General features: G+C 38.5%; 1 protein-coding gene across 1 annotated transcript in view; it reads right to left on the bottom strand.

Moving 5' to 3' along the window:
- Nucleotides 1-3,508: 3,508 nt before the first annotated feature.
- The window catches only part of RORB (RAR related orphan receptor B), a 186,447-nt gene continuing 173,934 nt past the window's right edge, over nt 3,509-16,021 (bottom strand). The window contains exon 10 of the mRNA XM_081065590.1: nt 3,509-9,921. Coding sequence (XP_080921716.1) covers nt 9,766-9,921 — 156 coding nt within the window. The 3' untranslated portion in view covers nt 3,509-9,765. The remainder of the gene's footprint in view (nt 9,922-16,021) is intronic.

Genomic DNA, 16,021 nt, shown 5'->3' with positions numbered 1-16,021 from the left:
TACAGCGTAGTGGTTAGACATTTATATAATTTATGCAGTGATGCTCTGATTACTCTACTACCCACCTGGCACTATATATAGTTGCTGCAACATTATTGACTATATTGTCTATGTTATACTTTACATTCCCATGACTATTTTGTAATTACCAATTTGTATTTCTTAATTCCTTCACCTTTTTCACCCAGCCCTCCAACCCCCTCCTTCTTCTGCCTTGTATTTTCTGATGCTGCTTTGACCCGTTTCCTTTGCATTAGGAACAAGTTGTGTGATCTGTGGATTGTCAGTTCACAGATATAGATATTCAAAGTATACCTATAGTTTCTTAAAATCAATTTGGAGTGTTATCATCTCATTGAACGGGTGGGAAATTACAAAATATCACTGGAATGTACCCTACGTGAGAGGAGGAAACTTGTCTGTTTGTCCACTATCTTCTCCCTAATTTTTATGTGTTGATCACATAAACAGATATGTCCCACCCAATAGATATGTTGGTCTTAATCCCTAGAACCAGGCTTTTATGTCCAATTTGTTTTACAAATTAGGCTTCGTAGTCTCTCTGTTTTTTGTTTCTTGCCCAGCTGAGTCTTCTGTGAAAATCTGGGAAGATATGTCTAACCTCTAACAGCTACTCTGACTCCTTCTCTTATTGCCTTTGGTTAAATCTTTGGAGAAAGGAAGGGAAAGAGCATTCTTTCAATGCCCTTTGCCAACAGGCTGCCATTCCCCCGTCATTGCTTCTGGTAAAAAGCATGTCTGTGTCTGGTGCCTCTGCTAGAGGGTGATTTGCTCCAGGGCAAAACCAGTGACATTACAGTAAATAGATAGTTGAGCAGCTCAAATTACAGAAGGAGAATGGATTTCAATACTGGTAGTTGAGTGCTTACACTGTTCCATGCCCTGCTCCATCAACTTGGGAGATTTAAAGATCTGTGAGACACAGCTGTCGAGAATTTTATCGTCTCTTAGAATAATATTTATTCAACTAGTTAAGCTTAGCAAGTTCAAGTTCGGAAAATAGTGAGAGAAAACTTTTATAGCATGGTGGCTTGGTAATGTGAGATACTCCCCTACCAAGATGGCATTAGAGGGTTCGCTTCACTTCTAACTCTTCTTTAATTGGGTCAAGGAGCTGCTGCCACTTGAAATATGGAGCCAAACCACATCTACTTCTTTGATACCCGAAATTCCATATGCACACTAGCCTGGTGTGGTTATGGGAGCATTTTGCTAGTTCTCACTCTGAAAGAAGAGGATCTGTGAACAGAACCCTTTTTGGGCACAAAAAGGGTTTCATTCATAATTTTTGGTAATGCTCTCAGAGGTTAATGGCTGTCCTCTAAAATGGTCCAACCTGAATTTTAAAATGGTAAATTTCATCTTGTGTTTCAATGCTTCCTAGACCTAGGTTTCTGAAAAACCAAAAACCAAAACCAAAAAACTTTAGATGATTTTATAGTAAAGAGTTCGGCGATCAATGGTTGGTGACAAATGACATAAGCCCGGGATAGGTGGTGATAACATATTTCCTGCCTCTGACTGGATTTGAAGACCCAATTAGAAACCAAGGAATGTTAAGAGTGCTTTCACAGAAAGATCAGCACAGTTCTCTGAAAAGGGCCACATGAGATCTGGATGTCTGGAGTAGAGATGTTGCTCAAAACATACTGTGTTTCACAGTTTCCAAAGACTGAAGTTGGGAGAAACTTTACAGAAGGGTAAGGTTTCTGAGGCTCATCCTGTCGTATGGGTTAGTGCTTTTAGTTTTAAAATCTGTTAAATTTTGCTTTACACTCTATTCATTTCATCTCTAGGGACCCCAACCCACAACAACTTCCAAGCACCTGAAAAATCTTCGATCTCTCTTGGTACTGCCTTTGTATCAACATCACTGGCATTCTGTGATTTTCCTTAATTGTTTCCTACTACAGGTTTAAATAAGATTCAGAACATTCTTATGCTGGTGAGCTGGTGATTTTGGTGGTGGAGCTGCTTGGTAACGCTTTGTTAAAAAAAAATCAGACTTAGGGATTTAATAATTAATTATTACCTGAAAGTTTTCATCAGATGCAGGGGTTGTCACACCCATTTCAAACCTGCTGCAACTTATTTTAGCTAAGTGTTTGCAGAAGAGTTGCTATGGATCTGCTAGCTGGTGCTTCCTTTTATGAAAGTTCTAGAAAAGGAGAGCTATTATCTTTGGGAGATGTTGCTCTCATTTTAATTGGAACTTGGTGAGCTCTCTGGCTAGCATGAAGTCGGGCTCTTTTCTCAATGAGCATTTCTAACTCAGGCCAGGTCCATGAGGGCAGAATTTCCAGGAAAAAAAAAATCCCATTATTTAATGGAAAAGGGGCAACTGTGTAAGTAAGAACCCATGGGACAATGTATTGCAAAGCCAAATCTACCTATCTTTTTCATCCCCTCCTTGTTCCCTGAGGGGGAAAAGAAAACAATTAGGCAAGATTTCTTTTTTCTTCTTTTAATTTTGTTCAGCATTAAAGGAGGGAACTTCATAAACATTGATTGTCATTTACAGAAAACATTCAGAAATCATGTGTGCATTATCAGGGAATGCTAACAGTATTCAACTAATAATTTACAGGACATAAAATAAGGACAAAAACCTATTACATTCTAAAGTAATATAAAACTCTTTTTTTTTTAATTGTTAGGGAGTGCTGTTTTATTCTAGTATATTTATAATTAAAAAAACCCCCAAACCTCAATGCTTACTTCCTAAATGACTCAGGCTGCAGTTTTACTCACATACACAGAAATTAGGGTTTATATATTAAACAAGGAGAGAGAGATCAGAAAATGGCAGATTTTAAAACTATAGATGTCACTGGGTTTATTGGTAGTTTGCCTTTTGCCTCGATAGGGCAATCATAATACATGGTGATAATGTAATTAAGCTCCAGGAAAATCAATGGTGACTATAGAAGGCATTATTCTTTTAAAAAAGTATAATTATTATGCTTTTTAGAGTGAATGCTTTTATTTTACATACTTTTCGCAATGCAACTTCTGTGCATTTCCCAAAATGATGTGCATGCTAGTTCTAGATGCCAACTGTACACTCACGCGCGGCCTCAGGATGCAGACGTGGCTCGTACGTACAGCCAAGCCCCAGATAGTCCGCGGTCTCAACCGCTGGAGGACTCAGCGTCGTTCTTCACTTTACACTTGTAGGCTGGAGCTAAGGTAAAAACATTAAATCTCTGAAAGTTGGAAGTATACAAAAATCATTTCTCTCAATCCTAAAAGCAAGGAAGCACTGTCAGGGATTTCAAAAATACTGGAAAGTCTCGTTTAAATCTAAATATCTTTTATTATTATTATTATTATAAATTGATCATCATAAAATACTAGCCTTTTAAAGTCATATTTGGGATGCAGGAAAAGCATCAGTTTCATCAGACTTGCTCCTGCCTGTGTTGTTACAGCTCATGACACCTTCGATTTTCCTCCCTCTCAGTCCCTCCACAACCCTCCCCCAGGTTCTTTACAGAATTTATTTGGTGAAGGTCAGTTATGGCTTCAGCGAATGAGTAGTCTGACCTCAGGTTATTAATAAGAAATAAAGATGTACAAAAATATTTTGTTCATCAGAAAGCAGAGTTTGTTTTCCTTAAGCTATTTCATGCAGAGAGGATTTAGACAAAGCCATTGTTACAAGGAAAGATGACTTACTCAGGCAACATTTCTCTTTCTCTCTCTTTTTACTTTCCTTTTTTGTATTGTCTAGTTCAGGTAAAGTCTGTAGGTCTTAGGCCAATCTTCAATACAAACTCTTTGGAGCAGATTTAATTGACAGCCTGTCCCTTTCTCAGCTGCATTACACAAAGAAGCATACACTTAACACCAATGACCCGTCAAGATGCTTAAACTGTTACAACCAGTTTCTGAGAAGTACAATACACGCAGAAAGGAAGCAAGTACATATTTGCTCTTTGTTGGTTTTCCCCCATCTAAAAAAATTGTTACAAAGTCTTATGCTTAAACAGAGACATAGAAAAATCAGTGTATTCACTGTCTCCAGTTATTTACAACAAAAATTACAGAGACAGCATACATCGTATTAGACCTTCCACAAGCATATATTAAAAGTAATTACATTTGAAAAAATATTTTTATTTTTCCTCTACATTTCTACAATACATACTCGGTTTTCTGTGGGTGTGGTTTTCGTTCTTGTATATGTATGTGTTAATTAGATGAAGCAGACGGTACTGTGCGTGGATGTGGGATCTGTAGCTTTTCAGACATACTAGTGTGTCCACATGTGGCCGTGACAGAGGTACACAAATGCTCTCCCTTAGCCACTGCCAGAGGGTAGGGTTTAATGTAAGGATCATGCTGCCCAACGGGGCGCAGTTACCCCACACTTCCCTCAACTGGTTTTATTCAATTCGGGTAACCTTGTGCTTTATTTCTGGACATGAGAACAATCACTGAGCTGCTTTTTCTGATCCACTGGAGGTCATGCAGGACGCTAAGATCACTATGGCCAATTCACTTTGGAGGACATTCAGCAGCTTAGGAAAAAAAGTGCACAAACAGACAACCCCCATCTGCTGCATAGGAATCCATGGTCCCACACTTCAGATCTATGGAGGACTACATTATCATGACTCTAGAATAAATTCTTTAGATACAACCAAGGGAAAATAAAAACTAGTCGCAGATATTGAAGCCACACACTGAAAGAAACACGTTAAGACTGTTGAGACTCGAAAGCATAAAATCGTGCATTTGACTTTTGGAAAAAGGTGGCAAGAAATCTAGCCACCTGGCTCTATGAAGCTAGGAGTTTGAGCAAGACAAATAGAAATGTCTTTTATATGCCATCATTAAATTGAATCGTCTTCATTTTTAGACTGTTTGCTATTGTTTCAGCTGACCTCTTACTGTGTCTTCTAGTAGTGATAGTCAAATATGGAGACCAAATTGAATATCAGAAGGGCAAGATTTCCACACCCCCACCCCTACCCCAACTCTAATATCATTCAGAGTTGTATCTGCTCAGACTTCTCCAGTCAAACAGGCCCCTTAATTCGACTTTGCTTTAAACCAGAGGTTGCAAATTGTGAGCCGTCTTCTGCTCAGAGATGTATTTGTTTGGGCTGCACTAAGCGTTGAACCAACTGACATCGTTTACAAGTCAAGAGATTTTATGAGATTCAGAAGCTTTAGCCACTCTTCAGCTTTAGCGGACTATTGGATGGCCCTTTTCAGATGGGGCATTTCCTTGCCAGCTCTCCACTTGGACTGCTTCACTCATTTGCATCAACTCCCTGGCCCTTTTCAGCTTTTTGAAATTTAACCCTTGCTTTAAATGAACATGTATCTCTGATCCTGAGACAGCCCCTGGTCTGCTCCCCACCCTAAAATGTTTGTCAACTCTTGTCTAAAGACCCCCATGTTCGGTTGCTGCTTTTACTAGCAGTTAGAGATAGAAAATCAAATACCACTTCATCTAAAGCAGATGGTGGGCTTTTTCTTCTTTATACAGAAGACTGTGCAAAATTTCACTAATCATGCACACTTTAAAATTATTGCTGTTCTATTCAATGGTGGTTCTGTCAGGACACAGAGACCTTTGCCTGAATTTACTGTCAGTTGTACTAACTTGGAAACAAAAGGTTATAGAGAAAAAAGATTCAGGAAAAAAAATATTTCTTCTAATTTCCAATAGCCATAGTATTTTTCTTGCTTCTATAATAAATGAAAACAAAGAACATGGAACAAAACTGACATCATTTGCCTCTGACGTTTTTGAAAAACAAACAAAACAAAAAACTGGTTGAATTTTAGGTTGTCCTTGGGACACAAGAATTGTTTTTGCATTCAAGCCTGGTACACATAGGAGTGTAGAGTGAGCGTGTGTTGACTATCCATGTGCATGATTTTCTACAAACAGTTTAACTTGACTGCTGTGAAGTTATATGTTGAACAAGGCAGCTATGATAGAAAATGTACTGATGCCTCCTTGGCACCTCTTGTTAATATTCAGAGCTCACTATGATTTTGGGTCTCTTAGATTTGATCAACGCTGTCTAATTACCCAAGAGACCATTACATTCTCTGTTTTTACCTAATCAGTGCCTTGAAGACAGTATTAGAACAAGGGAAATCCAGAAAGGGTATATTTGTAGAGTACATTTCCACTCTCAGCTTGGAGTCTTTGGGGAATAAAAGAGTTGCAGAAAAAGGGACACAAAGATAGTAGGGGTCTATGTGAGATGTTAAGCTGGATTTGGAATCCCTTTTTCTGCTATATTCCCTCTAAAATTTGCCTTTCCTTTTACAGACCAGAGGTACAGCTTCATCTCCCTTGTCAGGTTCATCTAATGCCACTGAGATTTCTGTATTTTCCTTTCTCAGGACTTGTAAAGGAAGCTTGGGTTCACTGTATATTCCTATCCATGGAGCAGCTGGATGATTTGGCTCTTAGCAGATTTTAGAGAATGAGACTGAGTTGTCCTGACTCGTGAACAACTTGTCAGCAAGTTTAAACAGTAAAAGTAAATTCAGTTTACAACACGAAGTTACTGCTCATTGGTCTGAAAGCCTTGTCAGAGAGGTTCTCTTATTGGCTATTTAATTTATGCCATTTACATTTTGTTGTCATTTTCCTGTTTTTTTTTTTCTTTCTTGATGTACCTTTTTTTTTTTTTTTCAGTAAAACATCCCTGAGAGGGTACAGTGCAACATCTGCATCAAGCAGTGATTGTCATTTACGAAGCATGAAAAGTACAGATCATGGGTTCTTTCTTCCAGTGCACACTTTATCATGAATGTGTTATGAACATTTGTGAGTGTTCATGTGGAAGGGACAAAGATTGCATGTGGTAAAAAAAAAGTTGTTCATACTAAAATTTCAAAATACCTTGAGATGAAGTCACAGGAGATGTTTAAAGGGCAGCTTTTAAAGGTGCATTGTTACCATTGAAACTATGACTTGGTTCTCTTTTTAAGGGACTGATTTGACAACTGTGGTGAAAAATGGAAATCTCTTTTCTCAACTGAAGTGAGCTGAACGTGTACTGGTTTCCCTGTTTTGTTTTGGTTTAGTCGCTCACTGTTTCCTGTCCCCTCGCTTCAAAAGGTTCATGCCATCCCAATTAAGCACTTGCACTAGTGGAAATGACACAAATTCAAATTCAGTACCTCCTGAGGCAAATGTGGGGAACAATCTTTTTCCTACATCACCCATGGGACAAGGGAGGAAAAAATTCTCAGCCACTTCATCAATTGAGCCAATTTAAATCCTCTAAGGTAAATTGGAGGAAACAAATGATTCCCTTTGCAACTGAGCAGGAATTACAGGCTGACAATGGAAAACACTAGGCCAACAGAACAATGAAAACAAAGTTTGACATAAGTTCAAAGCTCAAAGGGAAACACCAAGTAGACACATTAAACATCGCCTATCACAAGCCAATCATAAAACATACATTGCATTTGGAAACGGCTAGGTTTAATTGAGCGCCTTCCATTACCCTGTTTTCCTAGCAATCAGTAAAGTAATCTTTCCATTAGAAGGAAATATGACTCTTGGAATTAATTCTTTATACAAAGAGCTAGCAGGAGTGACATTTACACCAAAAAGAATTGAGTCCCTGTAGCAGCATAATAAGCAGTCTACAGCTGTCTTCTTAGACACTGAAGGTAATTTGGTTCAATGTAGTTAAATTAATTGAATATAACAGTAGTTGAGAAAGAGATTCATTATTTTAAAGCCTTTTTGGTTTTCCCCACTGGTTTGGAATGCATCAATCATGAGATGGGATAATGCTGTTTTCTAAAAGAAAAGACTAACACTACTGTTTAATCATCAATGAGGAGCTCTGTGGTATCATGGAGATAGATGGCTCTCAACTATGTAACTTCAGGAGAGCATAGGAGATTACAAAAAGATCAAAGCTTCCACTGATGGAAACTTTACAAAGCAGATGTGTGTGTGTGTGTGTGTGTGTGTGTGTGTGTGTATGTGTGTGTGTGTTTGACAAGGAGAAAAGGGAAAGTCTTCATGAGTTGGTGGCTGGACTACACTTACAGACAATCATAATTTTCATTGTCTTATATACAAAGCTCTCTGGCTTCTTTTTTATGCACCTTATTTTGGATCAGATAAGACCAAAAGTGGAGGGCCTCCAGAACACAGGCAGAACAAATTCCTTGGGATTTATGCTTTTCTGATGATCAGTTTGATGGAAAAGCAGGTGGAGAAGTGACAACTTGTACTAGAAAGTCTAAATTCTCTAATCCTGATTTCACCTCTTGCATTCTTTACTTTTAAAAGTTGCTAAAAAACAATCCTAGCCTAGATGGATAATGTGATTTCAAACTGCGTAGGAAATAGTTTTGGCTTTGGGGTATATTAGTTCCCTAGAATAACTTAGATCATTTTTTTCTAATTTGTCAAGTTTTTGCTGTATTTTTATAATATAGCATTTTGGAGTTTAAAAAATGTAGAGGCTCCAGACTAGAAGGAGATATAAAGTCCTGCCTCCCCCTTTATTGCTGTTTTTTTTTCTAACAAACTTATTAAAGAGAATGAATATAAAGAACTACTACTTTACTTTGTATATTCCTTCTACCTTACCTCCTCTTTGCCAAAAAAAAAAAAAATAAATAAATATGGTTAGAGAGGAAATGTTTACATGAAATGGCATTAGGACCCTGGGTTCTGATTTACTCTTTAATTTTATTAGAAAAAATTGCTGGTGGTCGTAATCTACAGACTGTATTTCTTTGTTGAAGACACAATAAGCACCAAAAGCAAGTTTCTTTCACAACCTGAAATCCAAAGCAAAAGTGTTTGATGTGTCCTGGTGAAAAACAGGAAATGTCTATTGTTTGGTCAAAAAAGTTCTGGACTCCACAATATTATTTATTATCTGTGGCCTAATTCTTAAAACAGGAAAATGGCTCCAAATATTTATATTTTTTCTCCCCAGTATGTACCATCTTGACAAGGCTTTGATGTCATTGATTACAAAAAAAAAAAGTTTTTATACAGAGGCCTTGCATTATAATTATTCCTTTGTAGACTTATTTCTGAATTGGTACTATCCCGCCATTGACTACAAATGAAAACTCTGGCTGGGAAAACAAAATCCTGATTGTCTAACATAAAAGTAACATATAACACAGAAGGTAAATAATCAAGAGAGCCTGACTGAACCTCCTTTGCTAGTAGGTATGGTATTTGAAACCACAGTGCATGTGCATGTATACGTAATCATCATATATAATATTCTCAGATATTATATATTTATTACATACATGCACAGTGCTTTCCAAGATAGCTACAAATTTATACATGCATCAACTACCTAAAAACATAGAAATAGGTAAGCCTAGTAAGTGGAATTTTCTTAAATTATATTTGAATAATCAACAGGAAAAGTAATCATGTAAAGTACCGCTCTGTTCTCGTATATATCTACAATAAAATTCTATAAACAGTTGTCTCCCAAAACATTCCCGAATAAAATTAAAAAAAAAAGATAACACCCAGTGTCCTATATTTGTATATTTATGGTCGTTTCAAAAACAAACAAACAAAAAAGAGCCCCACTCAGGTGCATATTTACATTCTTCAAACTGTAGCGGTGAAAAATAATTCTGTTAAGTGCAGGACATTCCTAATGTTGCAGTAGTGACATTTTCCTTAAGTCTTCATGAACACATTGCTTTTGTCATAATGGTGATGCATTCCATAACTATGAGACAGTTCTGTCGTTGCCTTCATTTGCAGACGGTGGCACAGTCAGGATTAAAGAGCTCCTTGTATAACGGAGGAAAGAGTGTATTCACTATGTCTGGATGCGATTGCTTAAATACCTGCAGCTTCTCCCCGTGCAAGTTGCAAACTGCCGTGATGGTTGGTATCTTGGCTATTAACTGCAGAATGGAGGGACAGGGAAGGAGACAAAGGAGGAAGCTCATTAGTGCTCTGTCTTCTGAATCAGTGTCCTTCCTGGCCCCAGATGAAGAGAAATGGCTTTGGAAAAAGATGTTCAGAAAGAAAGAAGGCTCACTTTCAGCTTTTCTTTTAGAACAAAACAAAACAAAACAAAACACAAAACAAAATAAAAGAAAAGAAAACAAAACAAAACAAAAAATGTTCACATCCTCCCCATGCTCCCCACCATCCTCTAAAGGAAAAATAAAGAGAAAGAAAGCCAGACCAAGCCTCCTGATTCATTATTCTTAAATAAAGTATGTATGGGAGGTAGTCTAGTTTAATCACCAGGAGTGGGTGCTTGGCAGGCAGACTGACTGAGTTGGAATTCTGGTTTCAAAATGGCTAAATGGCTGCGTGGCTGTGACATACGCTATGTTTCAGTTTTCTCAATTGCAAAAGGGGCTTAGTCACAGTACCTACATCATTGGGTTGTTGTGTGGACTGAGTGAGGTAATTCATACAAAAGTGTGAAAAATACTGCAAGCATGAAACAGCTGTTAGAGAATATTATTATCATCTATTATTTCCCACGGATTTTTCATGATGTGAATATTAAATTTTTAGGCTTAGGAAGGTATAACTTAAACTATATGAAGTATAATTAATAATTATCTGGAATGCTTTGCTGTCAAGCTCACTAGCCTGCCTGTTATCTCTCTAATCCTTTTCTGCTGTAATGCACAAAATGAAACATATTTAATCAATATAAAATTTGGGAGGTCACTGGCACTTAGCTCCCTTAGGGAGGTGTTTTAAAAACTTGTGGGGGAATATGCACCTATAATTGCTAGGTTTTGATATATATGTATTATGTAGGATGTAATTTTGAGTTAAAATACTGAAGACAGTGTTTTACAATAACTGAAAATGTCCATTTTGCTAAATGCTATATAGGTCTTAGGAGATGAACAAATCTAGCTTTTTAACATACTTATAATTTAGGGACACTTAGAATCCATCAGTGTCAAAATTAGCTTAAACCCAAATGTCATTGTGATCCATTTACTGTGGGAATATGTTCTCATATAGAGAATAGTTTTACAAAAGATAAGCTTGATAGTTCACGTAGCTGACCAAAGGTCCACTTGAAAGTGATGATAACATAAAATTTAATAAAACCCATCTAATGACCAATTAGGTTCACTGTGTCCCCAACCCTATTTAATAAGAAAACATTTCAGCTTTGGAAGTATAAGAGGAAACAGATAATTAGTTACTTTGCAGTTTTTCAAAATCAGAAAGTTCCACTCTTTCGTTAACTTTCTTTTTAACAACTGATGACTATATAGCCATACTATGAGCAATTTAAAATTAGCATTAGAATTAGAGCTATTGACATTTTCATTAAAGGGATCTAGAACAAACAAAGAAGTTTGCTGTTCAGTCTTTGCATTTCTACTATTTCCTCATAGAACTAGAAATGAAAAATGTGGAATCTTTGTCTATAGAATGGCTATTAAATTTTAGACTGAGAATGAAGACTTTCTGTTCAACATTACGAGTGACTTAAACTTGTAGTAGGCACTCTGCTAAACACCGGAAGTCACAAACAGGATGGTTCTTGCTTAAAATTTACTTGGAAAGGCAGATGTAAATGAAGTTACCACACAGTCAAAAGCAAACTGAAAAACTGTGGTGAGTGCTATAGAGAAATGGGGCTAGGAGAGGTGGTAGATAACAGGACATTCTGACTTCTGGCAGGTCAGGGAGGGCTTACCTGAGAAAGTGCCATTGGGGCTGGGCTCTGAAGGAAGGGTGAGACCTAACTACTAGATGCTGGGCCAGGGGTTACATAATATGTCCCAGGATCCCATGCAAAGAATCCGTGGTGCTTGAGGCACCAGAAGAACTAAAGCACTGGAGCAGTGGGTGAGCATGTTCAAGGATAAAGCTGGCAGAGATGGACATGGCCAGATTATACAAGGTCTCAGTCTACTACGTTAAGGTCTTTCTAAGGCTTTTAAGCAAAAAGTAAAGATGATCAGAATCCTCTTCTGAAAGATTCTCTTTGGGTCCAGGGTGGAAGACTGTGTCTTTTCTATATTGTCATAGGTAAAGAATGTGTAAGTAGCCACTTAACTCGTGTTCCTTGGGAAATTACTCAAGCTCTCTTAACTAGCTGGGTCACACAGAAGGGGACTACAACAACTTCAGAACACTTCTTACACATTTCAATTTTCTCTGAAATAGCTATTGAATGCAGAGAGGCTTTGAAAGCTTTCTCTAATTATCTGCAGTTGAATTGATGATGTGCAGAGCTCCTGAAACTTCCACATGCAACTCCAGAATGTATGTCAATCTTCAGTGTGCATAAGAATCAGTGGGTGCTTCCTACAAAGGCAGATAACTGGGCTCTACTGCTAGGGATTCTGTTTCAGTCTAGGTGGAGCTCAGCCTCCATATTTGAAACAAACATGCCTTGCAGATACTGATGTAGTGGATCCATGAAATAAAGTTTGAGAAACACTGCTTCAGAGGTTCACATCTTACGAATTTACAATTGGTTTTCAAAATTGAGAAGTAAATTCATCATATATGAAACAGTCCTAGTAGCTGAGTGTAAAGTTAACTCCTTTTCAGGAGGCAGACAAGGAAGTTATAGCTGGAAAGGGAAGGTTCCGTGTGCTTAATTCTATTAGCTGGGTGAGGGACAAGTAATGAAATTCCTGAGTTCCCTAGGACACACAAATAGTACGTATGCAGAGAGGATTAGCCTAGTGATAAATATATATATATATATGGGCTGTGAAATTGCCTGGGTTTGAATCCTGGATCTGCTATTTATAGCTGTGCAATCTTGGGCAAGTCACTTAACCTCTCCGCTTTCTTATCTGTCAGATGGCAATTATGGTAGTTCCTATCTGAGAGGGTTCTTGTGAGGGTTAAATGAGCCAACATAAATTGTCTATAACAGTGCCTGGTACATAGCGGTGATATACGTGTTAGGTGTCATGCTTCCATTCCCACATAATGCTTCCCTCAAGGAGAGAAATACATAGTCAAGGCCATGCTGGTTTAGCCAAATGAAACATAGGGCAAGAAACCACCAAAAATTGAATCTCTGTAGATCATGTGTGAATACAACATCAACCATTTACTTTTATTAAAATAAAAAAGCAACATCATATTGATTTTCATTTTCTTATAGCAATTGAAGTAAGTTACTGATTTAATCAACTGTGATCCCTAAAGTAGAATCCTAGGTACTACAATTCTTAAAGCATGTTTCTGCTCCTCTAGAGAAGGGATGGTGTGGAAAATTAACTGTATGCAAGAACTGAAACCCTTCTACAGTTGCTCAGTTGCACTGGAACAATTTGACCGTGTTTGGAGTTCCGGTTTGGAAAGGGAATAGGGATTCTTGCTTCTTTCCTGCCTAAAACTGGGTTTAAGAGGCATCTCATTCAGGACCTTGTTCTTCCTCTTCTGTGGGATTGGGATCCCATCCCTGTTACTCATCTGTAGAATGGGCTGAATGGTGAGAATCCCTTTTTATTTAAGAGCACTGGGACCATCTGAACAAAGAGCACCGAGAAAGGCAAAGAGCTTCCTCAATCTCTGTACTCTTGGAAGAGGCTGATTTAACGGCATTCAATCAGCTGTGGAAATAAAAGTGCTGACAGGGGCATTCGTTGTCTGGAGGCACCGTGAGCCAGGAGGCCATGCAGAGGCAGCAGTAGCACTTGTCAGAGCCCAGAAGGGCCTGGTGGAAGAAGCAGCAGGCAGTCACTTATTGCTCATTAATATTATGTACTACAGCTGGGGGACCCCCGTTTCAAAGGGAGCTCAGAGCAGCCTCAACAGTAGTTAATGGTTCAACAACTTTTAAACAGCTGGGGAGGTAATCCAGAAACACTTGGAGATGGAGGAGGTAGTCAATTTCAAATCATCATGAAATTTCTTCATGTTTAAATAATTCCCATAGCGGGACGAGACAGAGGGTCTATAAAAAGGCATTTTCACGCTCATCTCTTTCTTATACAAGCATTTTTTCTAAGAGGGAAGCTTTAGCTTATACCTACAGGGGTCTACAAGAAGAAAAAGCAGCTGTTTGAGAAGAGATAATAATCCCATGCCTCTTTCCAGAGGGTACTTTTTTATTAGAAAATCCACAATTTTACAACTGGTACATTTGAGGTTGAAAAAATGGAAGATGCAGAAGGTAAAACAAGTGATCTTGTTCATATGGGCTTCAAGGTAACCTCCAACCTGTCGCAGGCAGCCAACAGTGGTTTGATGAAACTGGGAGAAACTTCAGAAGCACTGATAAAACCAGGGCACAACAAGTGAGGCTGAATACATCCATTTCACTTGTCCATTCACTTTTAAGCTTTTATTTAATAACTTGGTACTGTTATAACAGTAAGACAAGCTTCTGTTTCTATGTTAATGATACAGTTTTGTTATTGTTATGCTAGAAATGGACTAGGAATTAAGAGGTTGGTAAACTTGTTGACTTGTACCTCTCTCAGATTAACCTATCACAATTCTTCCTGGGAAGGCTGGAGCCTTCCAGATCTGAGGGGGCGATGAACCTCAAAAGAACAGATGTGTCACCACATGGTGCAGTCATTCTTCTTGGCCAGGACATTCTCTTCTCATAGCAACCCCACGGTCTCCATTGCACTGTCATGAACATGACATAACTTTAAACTAATACCTATGGAAGAAGAGATGCAGTGGGACATCTTTATGGGCCGCAAGGGCTTTAAAAGACTGACTTTTTAATAATAGAAAAAGTGAATAATAATGGTATTATTATTTTTTTTTCCTTGAATGAATAATATTTTCTACAATAATAGAAAAGAGAGCCCAGTGGGGGCCAGGTAAGAACTTTCTGGCCAGCCAGGAATAGGAGAAAAGGGAGGACCGACAGAGATTCTGAGCTTCCACAAAAGAACTCCTACACATAGACTGCTCCGCATCCTGGAAGAATTAGAAGGGGTTTATCAGCATAGAACGGGGTCTAAAAACACCCATGGGTGGTGTAGCCAATGATTCCTGAAAAGGAAATATCTATAGCACATGGCAAGGCAGCAGTATCTGAAAACTATTCTGAGAAGTGAATTGAAGGCATGGCATTCACTGAAGTGTTCTAGTTGTAGCGATATAAAAATGACTCTCCCTTCAGTGTCTGCATATGGTGAGGTCAGTGGGCTTTGTGGTCTGAGTTATGCGAGGACTTCTTCCTGCCTTCCCATTGGATATATGTGTGTTTTCATGAAGTGTGCTAGTTTTAAACTTCTCAGTACAGCTTTGGGCAAGAACATACCTTCAGGAATACTGCATATATTTGCAGGAGTGCTGGGAAAAATAAATATGCTACTTAACAATATTCTACGACTCTTAACTATCCAGGAGACACAGCAGGAGGGGCTGGACCGGAGAAGACTATGTCAAAGAAAGCTCCAGCTATAGTCCTGCCACAGGCTGCACTTAAGAAAGGGCAGGAAATGGACACCTGAGGGCAGGATGTGAGCAAGACATGCAGACCCATGCTTTTTTCCTTGGCCATGAGTGCACTGCCTCAACCTAGTCACAGCTGGATTGGCCCTTTTTCTTTCCACTCTTTGCCCCTCTGGGCAGGCAACAATAACCGTAGATTTAGTGACTTGTAATAAGGAAGCCCACAGACCAGAGAACAGAATTGTCACAAGTCTTTATAGTTCAAACATTCACTGTTCTATCTGCCACCTTTTCCCCTCCCACATCAGTGGTCATGCTAATCTCAACCAAGTGGAGAAAGAGCATCACAGTTTCCAAATCCCCATAGTGGTCCTCATCCCGGAAGTAAATATCTCAGAGTGAGTCATCACAGCACCTAAAGCTCCAGGTGATGGAGCCCTACTTGAAAGCCTGATGGGAATGTTGACCCTGGACACAGGCTTTATAAACATTGTATACTTTTCAGCTTTGGGCTGGAGTATCATCCTAGACTAAACTAACATAGAACGCAGAGTACCAATTTGAATCCACAAGACTCAGTGAAATCGGTCTGTTTCTTCACTTATTGTGAAGACATAATAAGAGTCCTTA

Source organism: Rhinolophus hipposideros (genome assembly GCF_964194185.1).
Source record: "Rhinolophus hipposideros genome assembly, chromosome: 11".
NCBI classification, from domain to species: domain Eukaryota; kingdom Metazoa; phylum Chordata; class Mammalia; order Chiroptera; family Rhinolophidae; genus Rhinolophus; species Rhinolophus hipposideros.
Note: the sequence above shows the minus strand (reverse complement) of the source record. Positions and strands in the feature narration are given on the sequence as shown.